At 42.4% G+C, this 13,701-nt stretch overlaps 1 protein-coding gene across 7 annotated transcripts in view; it reads left to right on the top strand.

Moving 5' to 3' along the window:
* The first annotated feature begins 848 nt into the window (after positions 1 to 848).
* MAP2K5 (mitogen-activated protein kinase kinase 5) overlaps positions 849 to 13,701 on the top strand; it is a 186,708-nt gene continuing 173,855 nt past the window's right edge. For 3 of the 7 annotated variants that reach the window (XM_054041147.1, XM_054041146.1, XM_054041148.1), the window contains exons 1-3: positions 849 to 1,137; positions 6,353 to 6,401; positions 12,504 to 12,571. In XM_054041147.1, the coding sequence (XP_053897122.1) occupies positions 1,003 to 1,137; positions 6,353 to 6,401; positions 12,504 to 12,571 (252 nt within the window). In that variant the 5' untranslated portion in view covers positions 849 to 1,002. Of the gene's footprint in view, positions 1,138 to 6,352; positions 6,402 to 12,503; positions 12,572 to 13,701 lie in introns of those variants that run through there. The other 4 variants (XM_054041150.1, XM_054041149.1, XM_054041145.1 and 1 more) reach the window with 3 other exon arrangements.

Below are 13,701 nucleotides of genomic sequence, written 5' to 3'. Positions count from 1 at the left end.
GGGACTCAGGGTCGGGGCAGCCCTTGGGGTCCAACAGGATGTCTATGGGGTACAGGGGAAGGAGAATCAGGATCTGAAGGGGAGCCATTGGGGTGCGGGAAAGGGGATGCGGGACTCAGGGGCTGAGGAGGAGCCCTGGGGTGCGGGGTGTCCCTGGGGCACAGGCGGAGAAGATGCCGGGTCTAGCAGCCCCTGGGCAGAGAGGTGCACTAGAGGGGGAGGGGGTCCGGGTCTGGCCGCCCTGGGGCCAAGGGGGCGCAGTGGGGAGGAGGGGAAGGGGCTCTGGGCTGCCCCCAGGCTGAGGGGATGGAGTGGGGGGAGGGGAAGGGAGCTCTGGGCCGCCCCCGGGGCGAGGGGCGCAGTGGGGAGGGGGCTCTGGGCCGCCTAGGGGCTGAGGGAGCGCAGTGGGGAGGGGGCTCTGGGCCGCCCCTGAGCTGTGGGGGCGCAGTGGGGAGGGGGCTCGGGGCTGAGGGAGCGCAGTGGGGAGGGGGCTCGGGGCTGAGGGAGCGCAGTGGGGAGGGGGCTCTGGGCTAGGGGCGCAGTGGGGAGGGGGCTCGGGGCTGAGGGGGCGCAGTGGGGAGGGGGCTCGGGGCCGCCCCCGAGCTGTGGGGGCGCAGTGGGGAGGGGGCTCTGGGCTGTGGGGGCGCAGTGGGGAGGGGGCTCTGGGCCGCCCCCGAGCTGTGGGGGCGCAGTGGGGAGGGGGCTCTGGGCCGCCCCCGAGCTGTGGGGGCGCAGTGGGGAGGGGGCTCGGGGCTGAGGGGGCGCAGTGGGGAGGGGGCTCTGGGCGAGGGGCGCAGTGGGGAGGGGGCTCGGGGCCGCCCCTCCCCAGCCTGGCGCCGCCTCCCCGCTTTTCCGGCTCCCGCGGTTTGGTTCCGGGGCAGGCCGGGCCGCCGCTCGGGGACTGGAGGCGGCGGCAGCAGCTCCGGCCGCGGCGCATCGACCCCGGCGAGTGGCGCTCCCGGGCCGGGTGCGGGCCCCCAGCATGTGAGGCGCCGCGGGGGGATGCTCGTACCCGGCTGCGGCCCGCCCCGCGCCATGGAGAGCCCGCCGCTCGTCATCCGCATCACCATCCCGGACGGCGGCGCCGTGGACTGGACCGTCCACCCCGCGCCGCAGCTGCTCTTCAGGGACGTGCTGGTGAGTCCGCCCCCTTCGGGTGCCCGGCTTCCCTCCCTCTCCCCCTCACCCCGGGGTGCCCGGCTTCCCTTTCCCCTCCCACCCCCCACCCCCCGGGGTGCCCGGCTTCTTCCTCCCCTCAGGGTGCCCGGCTTCCCTCCCTCTCCCCCAGGGTGCCTGGCTTCCCTTCCCCTACTCCCTTGGGGTGCCCAGCTTCTTCCTCTCCCCCCCCTTCCCCTCGGTGTGCCCGGCTTCTCTCCCCCCTCCTTCTCTCCCTCCCCCTGGGGTACCCGGCTTCTTCCCCTTCTCAAGCCCTCCCCCCGGGGGTCCCCAGCTTCTCCCCAAGCCCTCCTGGGGTGCCTAGGCCAGGTTCCAAAGTTACCTCCTGTCTCTCCTCTCATGGGAATGCTCAGCTTGGAGTAAGCAACAGAGGGTCCTGTGGCACCTTTAAGACTAACAGAAGTATTGGGAGCATAAGCTTTCGTGGGTAAGAACCTCACTTCTTGCATCTAAAGAAGTGAGGTTCTTACCCACGAAAGCTTATGCTCCCAATACTTCTGTTAGTCTTAAAGGTGCCACAGGACCCTCTGTTGCTTTTTACAGATTCAGACTAACACGGCTACCCCTCTGATACTCAGCTTGGAGTAAAAAGAAGAACAGGAGTACTTGTGGCACCTTAGAGACTAACAAATTTATTAGAGCATAAGCTTTCGTGGACTACAGCCCACTTCTTCGGGCTGTAGTCCACGAAAGCTTATGCTCTAATAAATTTGTTAGTCTCTAAGGTGCCACAAGTACTCCTGTTCTTCTTTTTGCGGATACAGACTAACACGGCTGTTACTCTGAAACTTGTCAGCTTGGAGTGGCATCCCGGAGTTGTTTATGCCCTTCTCTTCCTCCAGGGCTCTAAAGCAGTGGTTTTTAACCTGTGGTCCACGACCGCTGGGGGTCCGCAAACTATGGCTAAGATTTCCAAAGGGGTCCACATCACCATTTGAAATTTTTTAGGGGTCTGCAAATGAAATAAGGTTGAAACCCACTGCAGTAAAGCATAAATGTCCCTTAGCATCAGAAAGCAGGATTGCACTGTGGATGCAGATTCTCTATCCTTCCCCTGACTGACCGTAGGAAAATTAGGATGATGAAGTTGGGTGCAGTAGCTAAAAGATTCTTTATTAATGTAAAGTGATTTTAGGTCTCAGTTGGAGGAACATTGATCTGGAAGCTGCCTTACTCAGGACACATGGGATGTGACAGATGGAAACACTGATTAATTAGACAATATTTATAGTATCACACCCCCTTTGTCTCTCTAATATCCTGGGACTGACATGGCTACAACAACACTACATCCAACAATATTTACAGTAACTTTAAATGTCTCTTCAGTCAAATTATTGTAACTTAAACCAGTTTGTAAACAGACAGACTGTTGAAGCTAAGTGGGGAGGGATAGGTATTTTCCAGGGCAGGGCTTTCTGAGGCCCTGACACTTGGAAGTTTCACTGATTGTTGATAAATTGTATAATCAATTGCTTGATCACACTTTGGTTTGTTATTTCATTATGAAAAATACTCAAGAGTCCAAATAATCAGTGTCTGTCAGGTTTATTAATATGGTACAGGAAAAAGATTCTATATGATACCAGTTCCGAAGAGCATTTCTGTGCAGCGGTGTTACATTCACCTTACGCAGAAGGTGTGCTCCCCAAGTTACACATTTCAGCTGGTATTATTTATATGATTTTACAAGTTATACATTTCTTTACATGTCGCTAAAATCCAGCCTATCGGTTTGTTCCAGGTCCCTAACTTCTTGTTCTGTTCCTTTCTTATTTTTGTTTTGGATACTACTATTTCAGGTACTGGTCTGTGAAGGTACTTCACTGGCTTGTACTAAGACATAGAACAAATGTATCTTGATTTTGACAAGTTTCCTGTCTGCTTGTGACAAATGCTTACTTCAGCAAATGCAAGGTGCTATGGGAAACTTAGCATAAGTTTTAGGCTATGTCACTGTTACAGTATTTGTGCTTACTAGTATCGGTGCTTAATGCATACTCATATATATAGATGGTGCAGACAATACATATTATTAATTATATATATTTATATGCTAGTTGGCATATATTAGTCAACACAGATATAACTGTCCTTTTAGGGGTATGATTTTTTTTTTAACCAAAATATTTATACCAGAAAAAGCCCTAGAACGGATACAGTTTTACAAGGATAAAAATGCCTTTTACCTGTATCACTTATTCACCTTCTTGTATTGGAATAAGTTATGTAAGCACTTTTATAACAGTATAATTATGTTCGCACTATGGAGGTTATATCGCTTTAGCTAGACCGGTATTATTAAAGTGGTACAACTTGTGTGTGTAGACAAGCCCTTAATGAGCTGAAATTAAGTGGTCAGGTGGACACCTTGAATAGTAATAACAATAACATTTATAGGAGCCGCAGATGCGCAGCATCTCTGAAAATCAGAAAACTATTAATTTAATGTGCATTGTGAATATGCTGGGTATGATACAAAACAGATTGAGACTAGGTTCATACCCTAAGGAGGTTAAAAATTTGTAGAAACACAAATCAGAACACAGAATGTCAGGTTATTTAACACAGGATGCTGCAGGATCTTTATTTTTTGAAATAAAGTGATTTTTTCCTAAATTTAACATCTTTACTCTTTGAAATCCAAAGCTGTCTCCTTAGTACCTAAATCCCTTTTTGCAAATGAGATTTAAGCTCCTAAATCAGTTTGGCATTGCAATGCTGAGTGCAGCAACACCTTAATATCTTTAAAAATCTGAGTCCTAATGCCTAGTGTGCTGTTCTACACACTAATCTACGCCCCTGTTAATATTTGTTGTTATATTCCTTCTTAAGAATTGCATCTTGGAAGAGAACTGATAATTAGCTGAATGGTACAGATATGTTTGTTTAAAAAAAATTAAATAATCATTAAGGCCTTAATTCAGAAAGGTACTTAAATATTTACCTATCTTTCAGCACTAAGTAGTCCCACAGAATTGGGACTACTCACATGTTTAAAATTAGACTCCTACTTAAGCACCTTGCTGAATTGGGACCTAAGTGCTACTATTTGGAACACCACTTCAAGTGATTTTCTGTGTATATCAGTTTTGCAGACTTTGAAGTTATCTGTAAACAGATTTATTTAAAGATTTTTCACTACTAAGTGGATTACAGTGCACTGATTTTTTTCATTAATCTGTCTAGATTCACATGCTGTCCCATCACCATGGAGTCGGAACACCTGGAGGAGTGGGTCTTATACTTCTCTCACTTACACTGATGTGAATTCCATAGAATTACACTGGTGTAAAAGCTGGTTTAAGTGTGAGGAGAATAAGGCCGCTGGTATCTAACAGCCAGGCAAACCCTGCTACAAGCAATAGGTTTTAAACGTTCAGTTTTCTTTCCTACAGATACAAATTGTTTTACAGTTCTCCACAGAACAGTTTTGACAGATTTCTTGTTTAGTCTACCACTATCTGACTTTTCTCTTCGTAGTTAATGGCCTTATGTTTTGTTGGATAAAACACCAGTTGTTCTATACACTGATTTGCTTGAACATTTGTCTGAAAGATTTATAGGATTTTATCGTTTGTGAGTTGTGGGGATTCTCCATTCTAACATCACTTATGGTAGCCTGCTGAAAGTTAGGATATCGTGAATTTGGGTCAGTGAGAGAGCTCCAAAATGTTAGAGTGTAAGGGTTCCTATACATCAGGAAAAAGAAAAATAATGGGACAGTGATCACTGAGGGTCCAATAATGTGAGATGCTGAGCACTCCAAGCATACTATTTATTTGCAATAAATAGCTTTGTTTATTTATTCCTGACCAGTTTGTGACATTGTCAGTGAAAAGCTTGCATGACATGAGAAATGAGACCGCAGGAAGGAAAGATCATGCTATGCATTTATGCCATACCCCACATGACATATTGCAAACTCACTGTTGGCGGATGACACAATGTAGACTAGAAAACCTGCATGAATTGATCTTCCACTGAATTTTGAGTAACTTTGGTATACCCAGGGTAAAAACATTCTTGCAGTTTTTGATCTTAAAAAGAAGTTATAGCATAGAAAATGTGTTTAAAATATTAGACATAAAAATGCACCATTTGGGACAGAAATGTGTAACAAACACAGAAATTCTACATTTCTGGGCCTTCTGGTATATACAGTTTGAGCCTGTCCTCAGAAGATCATTGTTGTGGAAGTAGTTCAGGCAAAGGCAAAAAAAATAAAACACGCTGCCCAGTGTGTAGATGAGAAATATTTACGCTTCTTTGATACTTTGGCTTCATTTCTTACTGGATAACCAGGGTATTTTTCTTATTTCAGACCAACTATGAATCCACTCATGTATTTATGCAGGATTTAAACTTCAATTAAAATAAAATAATAATACTAAAAATTTTATAGCTCATATGGTTGCAGAGAGAATCTTCCAAATGTAAACCAGAGCTTTTTGGTGAGCCTGCCTCAGGCGTCTCTAGTGCATCCCTATCCTTCAAAGCTTTCCTGTGCAGTAACAGAGTGAAATCAACAAGATTTTAGTCATTGTCCCTTCTGCTGTTCAGATTTATAGATGCTGGTGCTGGGGGTGCTGTTGCACCCCCTGACTTCAAGTGGTTTCCATCATATACAGGGTGTACAGTTTGGTTCAGTGGCTCTCAGCACCCCCATTATAAAAGTTATTCCAGCACCCTTGTTCAGATCCATGTGGGCTGCAGAGGTAGGCACAAAAGCTACTTATGGTGGGGGAGAAGGGCCAGAAAACAGAAGCTGAGCAAGTTATAAAATAATGGACCACTCTCTCCCCAACAGTCGGGATGGTTTGGGGTAGAAAGACAGCGCACGCCTTCTCAAGTACAGAAATGATTTATAAACCTCCGTTTATACGACTTGCCTGGAAGAGTTCCACATGCATTTTTCATACCCTAAGGACAAAATAAACTCTTTACATTGCAAGAAAAAGCAAAATGGAATACTATTCTTCCCTTTAGGGGGCATAGGGAGGAGGAAGTGAGAGACTGATTGAAACTGCTTTGAATCGTACGTTAAAAGTTTGGGGGAGAGGGGTTTAAAGTCCCTTCTCTGTAATAGAGGAACAGTTAAGTTTAATGTACTCTGAAATGTCTTGAGCCCTTCTAGTTAGAAATATGGCTTATTCTGTCCTATGTCATTGTTTAGGATGTCATTGGACAGGTTTTGCCTGATGCAACGACGACAGCATTTGAATGTAAGTACAGCTTATTTAACTTCTGTCTGCAGTATGTCTGGTATGGGCTCCTCTGCTCACATTATGCAGTTGTCATTTTTTAAATAAATAATGTTTATGTTCATTATATGTTACAGTTAAATATTTATACATTAATGCAAGTTTAATGATGATACTGAGCTAAGTAATATTTTATTATTTAATTACATCTTGAGTGAGCATATCTCTACAATATAGCTTTAATTACCAACGTGACCTTATCATGCTCTGACTCCTCACTGCAATTATATGGCTTGAATTAAATGAAAAGTATAAAGTACCTGTAGATCTATGATTGTAATTTGAAAATTTAATTCTCACTTTAAAAAACAAAAGAACTGCAAAGTGCAGCTTTTAAAAGAAATATGCTACAAAGTGTAGAATAATACCAGGCATGGGCGCATAGCAACTGCTGCATTGAAACCCCGGCGCTACTAGATTTGGGACCTTTCCTTTTTAATTCAGTGGAGACTGACCATATTATGGAGGATGAACCCTTGGTTTCTACTGGGAAAGGACTTTTCTGCATACTACATCCGCAGTAGGTTTATGAGGCAGGAGAAGAAGGAGGATTGTTGAGATCTTATCCTACTTATGCTCTTGTATAAGGAGATGGTCTCTTTTTTCACAGGTGAAGATAAGTGTCATAACATGACAGACGGGTACAGTGCATGTATTGTTGTGGTGGGGTGACTGCCTCTATTACCTTGAGATCAGTTGTTTCTTTGGATCTAGGAAGATGATATCCCATGTTCATAAGGCTGGATTTGACAGTTGTAGCACAGGTGTTGAGGGCCACACGCCTCCCCAATAACAGGGAAAGATTTGGTTTTGTTTTAAATAGATTTCTGTGATAATGGGAGGGCTGGAGTCTACGTTTTCACTGCCCTAAAGAACAAGGAATGCTCCGTGGGAGGAGGTAGCAATTTCTTCCATTAGAAGGATGCTCATGAGATGCCAAGTCATTTATTTTCCTTCCTTCCTCTACAAGTTAAAGATGTTGGCTAACTTATCTACATTCGTCTTTTTTCTTTTCTTTGTTATGATGATGGAGGGATGGCTGGGCCAAACCTGAGCAGTACTATGATCCCGTGCTCCAGGTCACAACACCTGGAGCGCAGAGCTGGGCTCAGCCCCACAGGACAGGCGCTGCCACTGCAGGGTGCATGCAGGGCAACTTGCTCTGCAACATCCCCCCTAGGGCCTCCCATCCTCTGGGGACAGGACCTGCCACCCTCCCCAAGGGCCTTGGTTTCAGTAGGGTTGGTGGAATATGTAAAGGAGGGGGAAAGGGTCCTTTGAACTAATGGGGAGGCTGAGACGTGGGGGGTGAAGAGGGCATAGGGAATATTTAAGGGGTACTGTTCTATGCTTGCTTTTAATTCCTAAAACCTTTTAATGCCATGCAATAATGCTTAATAAAATGGTGTAGTCTAAATAAACTGGTTTTTTTTACATGGTTTAGACATGTTTTTTTTATATGGGGTCATTTGAGGTATTTTATTAATGTAAATGTAATAAAAAGCAGTAAAAACATTTTTAATGGATAAAACGTAATAAGAAATTCCAAAAAAAAAGGCAAAAAAATAAAAAGTTCACAGGGTTCTATAAATAGGCCAAGATCCTACTGTAATTGAAGTCTGTAACAAAGTGCTCATTTACTCCATTGATGCAGATTTGGGACCGATACCGACTTGCTTATTTTCTTTTTCTTTTTGTAACTCTGCACTCTTTTGATCTTTTTTGGCTCCTATGGCATTGTTTTCAAGAAGAATCATTTGTGAAGGGCAGTCAAACTCCTCTGCCTCAGGCAATAAGATCAGTAGTCTATTTAAGAGTGGAGAGGCTTTCTACTGCTCCTTTCTAGTATTTTAATTATTATGGGTGCCACGAGTCTGTGCTAGAGGAAAGGTTCCACCAATTTTCTGCAAAAGGTTTGCCCTGGTAAAGGTGGGTCTACAAAAAGAGCCATGGGATGTTGCATCTGGTTTGTGAATCTGCATGCTGTATATTGATGCTGGAAGTGAGAGAGTATATATGATAGAAGGTAAGGCGCAGAGTACTTGGTGGTGTTATGCTTGAGGGATAATCACGGGCATAGAAAATTAAAGGAAATAATTGTTTTGTGAGCCTTCGAGTGCTTTTGTTGCTTTTACGTCCGCATGTTTGTTTTCGACTAAAAAACATATCCTGTGGATAAGAACAGTGTTTGTAAACATCCATTTCCCCCGAGTCTGGGACATGTACCCTTCCCCATTGTAAAACCTAGGACTTGTTAGAGGGACCTGAGCAAAACCAGGCTCCAGACCTTACCATTTCTTTTATGATTTGTTGCTTTTTGTTACCTATTTCCCATCTCACACATTAGCTTTGTTTGAACTTCATGCACCAGTGAGAGTCCCTGCAATCAGAGCAGTAGCCCATAGTAATGGTACCATGTGCAGAACTTTCCTGGAAATACACATCTGCTGCTGTGCTTTCAGTTCATGTCTCTAGTCTGTCATTTACATCTGCACAAAACTATTTCCCCTGCCATTTAACTGGCATCTAAAATATGTTATGTATCTTGATGCTTGATTTCCTGGTTACTCTATCCATATCAAATGCCTAGATTTTACAGGCATCAATGTCATTCTCACCTGCTTGATTACTTTCCAGACACCGATAGTTGCCAGCTAGTATCGTCTCCTCTACTGTTCGTTTAGTTATTGTTATCGACAGTGTGTCCTTCAGTGCAGCCTCTACCTGGGGCTGTGCTACTTCTATCATTGGACCTTTCTGTGGATTTCATCATTGTATTACACGTCGCTACAAATAAAATGACTAACAACATATGGCCTGTTATGGTCCTTTTCTCCAAACGCTGCCATTTTGGGTATTTGTGACACACTGCAGATTTTGCGAAGATTGCTTCATAATATTTGTTTACCATCTGCTGCACTCTATTTGGTATCTTGCTAGGATTTTTTCCTCCATTTTAAGTGACATTAGCAAAATCCAGCCAGTACATAGGCTTTTTGGTTCTACTTTTGCTTCCCTAATGTGCTGGAAAATCATACTGTTGTGCTCTAGGCAAGTAGACAAGCTTGGAATTCTTCTCTCTGAATCAGTGCATCATCTATAGCCAGTTTGGGGGCTATACCCAGTTATATTTTTTGGTAGGATGGCAAAAGAATCTCCTCATTTAACATGAGAAATATATTCTCTGATGAAGAAAAAATTGCCCTGATTGTTTTAGACTTGCTTTCTTTTAATATCTTCTGTCTTCCATCAGTACGTTTGTCTCTTTCCTGTATTCTTCATGCAACCGTGAGGAGTTTTCACAGTTCTGAGTACTCTGGAGCTATTTTCATATCATCTGAATCTAATCCTGTATGACCCTGGAGATCTGAGGATGTTTTTCCAGTGGGCTGTGAGAGTTCATCAGCTACACACACTTGGATGTTTCTAGGGTCAGTTTTTGTTTTTTTTTTCCTCTTAAGCCTGACTTGTTTAACAACTGTGGTCTTCCTCTGTCTTTTAAATATAGTTTTTGGTCATCTACTTTTACTTTTGATCCCCTCTCTGCTTACAGTGCTTTCATTGCAGTCATTACTCTGACAGCTTTCTTCAGTGTTTCTGATTCTCATGCTAGAACAACTTTGTTTTCAGCCAAGTTGTAGTTTTGCAAACCTCTACTCCCTTTTCTGTCTCTTATATGCTTTCAGGCAAGGAAACATTCAGTTTCAACTCACTAACTCTTCCAAATCTTTTCATCGTTCTTGACTCGATACAGGTTGGTAACTCTAAAGAGCATTGTTAGCAGCCTGGCAACTTACCAGTTAAATCTCCATGCATCCTCAAGACTATTACAGAAGGTAACTGTGCCAGCCACGTCTCCATTCAAAGCCATCTTTCCAGTGTCTTGTGATTCTGCTCTGGTAGATTTATAAACTCTAGCTCTCTAAGTATATTCAGTTACGTACTACTACACTGTTACTTCTTCCCCTCTGAGCTCTTTTTGCTCTTTTTCTTTATTGCTTTGGAGTTTTCTGCTAGATTTTCAAAAAAGAATGAACACATTCCTTTGCCCAACTAATTTAGGTCTGTTGCTGAACTAATGTGTGTAATTATGAGTAGAGGTTAATTTTCATCCAGGGAAATATTCACACATTTTGTGTGATATTTTGTGCAAAGGCTGTGATTTTTTTTTTTAAAAAGGGACTTAAGCGAGTCAGACACCCATCTCCCATCAGCTTCCAATGAGAATTGGGTGCCTAGGTCTCTTTGAAAATCCCAGCCCAAAACACATGTGTGGTTGATTTCCCCCCCCCCCCCCCAGCCTTCAAATATACATACCTTTAACACTGCCTCATTTTTGAGCTTAAAATTTAAATGTCTTATGGAAAGCAGTTTAGAAAGATCACTGTGTCTGAGGCTCTATCTATGCTATGAGCTAGGTGTATAATTCCCTTGCTCATGTCCGCATATGTTTGCTAGCGCTCACTGAGCTAGCATGAGTATAAATAGCAGCATCCCCATGATATAAATCCACCTGAAACCAGTGGGTTTGTATGTACTCAGCAGAGCTTAGCCGGACCTCTGCTGCCACCACCCATAATACTGCAGCTATACTATTTATACTGCTATTTATGCTTGTACTGCCTCAAATAAATATGAGCAGGGGAATCACACCCCTGAGTCATACTGTAGATGTAGTAAAAGGAAAATCCAATTTCCAAATCTGGGGAAACATAAATGTTAAAGGAATATTGTATCCTAATTGTACAAACTTCAGAAAGAAAGAGGAATGTTAAATCGTGGCGGGCAAAATGAGAAACAAATCAATAAAAAGGTAAATCAGTAAAAAATTGTATTTTGCTACAGATTGAGAGTGGGGTTCTGATCAATTTATCTGATTACTTGTGCGTCTTGCATCACAAGAGTATCCGAGTACCTCACAATTGTTAATGGAGATCGAATCCTGCCTTATGCCTTTGGAAAACTTATTCCAATGTTAGATCCTAATTTAAAATGTATATATTTTAAAATCCCTCGCTTTACATAAGCCTTTCTGAATCTTCTTGTTCCTTCCTCTGCCTCCAAATCTACAGCAGCATCTTTCCTTATGTCACAAGGTATGCAGCACTGTGCGTATGCATGTCTGTACCTTAGCTCTTATTACAAAGGTGTGATTACATTGCACTATTCGTGAACCACTCACTCTCTTCTCCCACAGTTGTACTGTGCACAAACGTGCGTGCACACTAAGTTTGGCACTAGTCTAAATTGACGTGTGTGTATATATGGACATACAAACGAATGATCATGTGCTGGTTTAATTTTTTTTAAAGGTAAAGCTACTGTTATTAGGGATGGTAGAAACCTGTGCTTCCTGACAGGTATCAGGAGGAAGAAGCATGACAGGGGGCAGATGAGCATGAGACAGGAAAGAATTCATGTAAAGACAGAAGAGTTTAGAATAAGAAGGCAGCGGTAAGAAAACAGATCAGGTTTTTGATATTATGTTCTCTCTTTCAACAAAACTGAATAAACTTAATTCCATCTTGGGAGACCTAGACCCATTAAGAAACCACTCAATCTTCACTCTGAGTTTACAGTGTCACCAGAATGACTTAATGGATTTGCATAAGGAGTAATATACTGTGCATAGACTGGAATTCCACAGGGAGGTTCTGCTAGCATTGTAAATTGAGAGAGCAAAGTTTCGAGTGCTTTGTTCTTGTCCCCGCTCTTAAAATGTAATTATAGCCTCTGTTTATGTGCATTTGGGATTACTTTGGTATATGCGGTTAGAGAATGATCTGCTGTCCTCCTTTTGTGCTCTTGCGTCTCAAGTCCTTCAGCTACTTGGTCTTGTTTTCCTCACTTGTTTCTTCCACATCACATGTCTAGGCCCCAGACGATGATGATGTCAACAGTCATTTCAAGGGTCTGGGTTTTTTATATAATTGGCTTGCTCGTTCAGTTTATTTTCATTTGTTTGTAGAAGTTCTGTTGTTCAGGTAGAGTAAACAGGCATAATTGATTTATTAAAAACTGTAAATGGCTTTTCACTTAATGAATGTAATACTTTTTTATCAGATGAAGATGAGGACGGTGATCGGATTACTGTTAGAAGTGATGAAGAAATGAAAGCCATGCTATCCTATGTAGGTATATTGTAACAAATGGGGAATGTTTTTCATGGTTTTCAATTTTCCTGTAATTTTGTCCATTATTCTGCTTGTGTTGAAGTATTTAAAAATAAACTTCAATGATCATAATATATTCCTGTATTATGTGGAGGTGGTGGGGTTTTTTGTTTTTTGTTTAGATTGTGTTTTTTTTTTTTTTTTTAAATCACATGGAGTTGTGGGCATGCTTGACATTTTTAAAAAGAGTTGTACACTTACTGATCATATGATGAACATTAAGAATAATGCATCTTAATGACTTTTGCATTAGGTATAGTGCAGGCTAAATGGACTATCAATTTCTTGTATTTTTTATGCAGTACTTAAAGTAACGGCTCATTAAAAATGAACCCCTGGGCTCTAAAAAATTTTCCGAATCTACTTTCATCTGGAGACTATTTCACCCCTCCTAACAGAAGAGTTACATTGTAGCTGCAGGCTCAATATGCACAGAAGATTTAAAGATGTATTTCTGGGTTTTTTTATATGTACAAAAAAACTAAAAGCAAAATCAGTAACTTATTGAATCACAATTATTTTAACTCATTATTAGCTAAATTTATCTTTCCTATTGTAAATTTAAGTGAAAATGTCCATTTAACAGTTGCTTTCAAATTAAATGGATGAACAGGAAAATAACCAATAGTTTTATGGATCTTTTCTTTTAAGGTGGATATTAAATGCTAAAATCCACTTTTTTGCCAAAAAAGATTTTTTTGTTTTTGTTTTCCGTTTATTTCTTAACTTTGAATGTTGCAAAATTAACTACTGTACAGCCATTGAAGTATCAGTCATCTGACGATGGAGGCCTTTTGTGTGGGATATAATGCTTTAGCTTAGTTTAGAATTTGTCATCAAAAATATACAGGGTGCTCTTTTGTTATCAAGGCTTATTTTAGGTGGCAACTATTTCCCCCAAAGCATAGAATCTTAGAAGATTAGGGTTGGAAGAAACCTCAGGAGGTCATCTAGTCCAACCCCTTGCTCAAAGCAGGACTAACCCCAACTAAATCAGCCAGGGCTTTGTCAAGCCGGGCCTTAAAAACCTCTAACGATGCAGATTCCACCACCTCCCTAGGTAACCCATTCCAGTGCTTCACCACCCT

The sequence above is a fragment of the Malaclemys terrapin genome, chromosome 10 (genome assembly GCF_027887155.1).
Source record: "Malaclemys terrapin pileata isolate rMalTer1 chromosome 10, rMalTer1.hap1, whole genome shotgun sequence".
Lineage (NCBI taxonomy): Eukaryota > Metazoa > Chordata > Testudines > Emydidae > Malaclemys > Malaclemys terrapin.
Note: the sequence above shows the minus strand (reverse complement) of the source record. Positions and strands in the feature narration are given on the sequence as shown.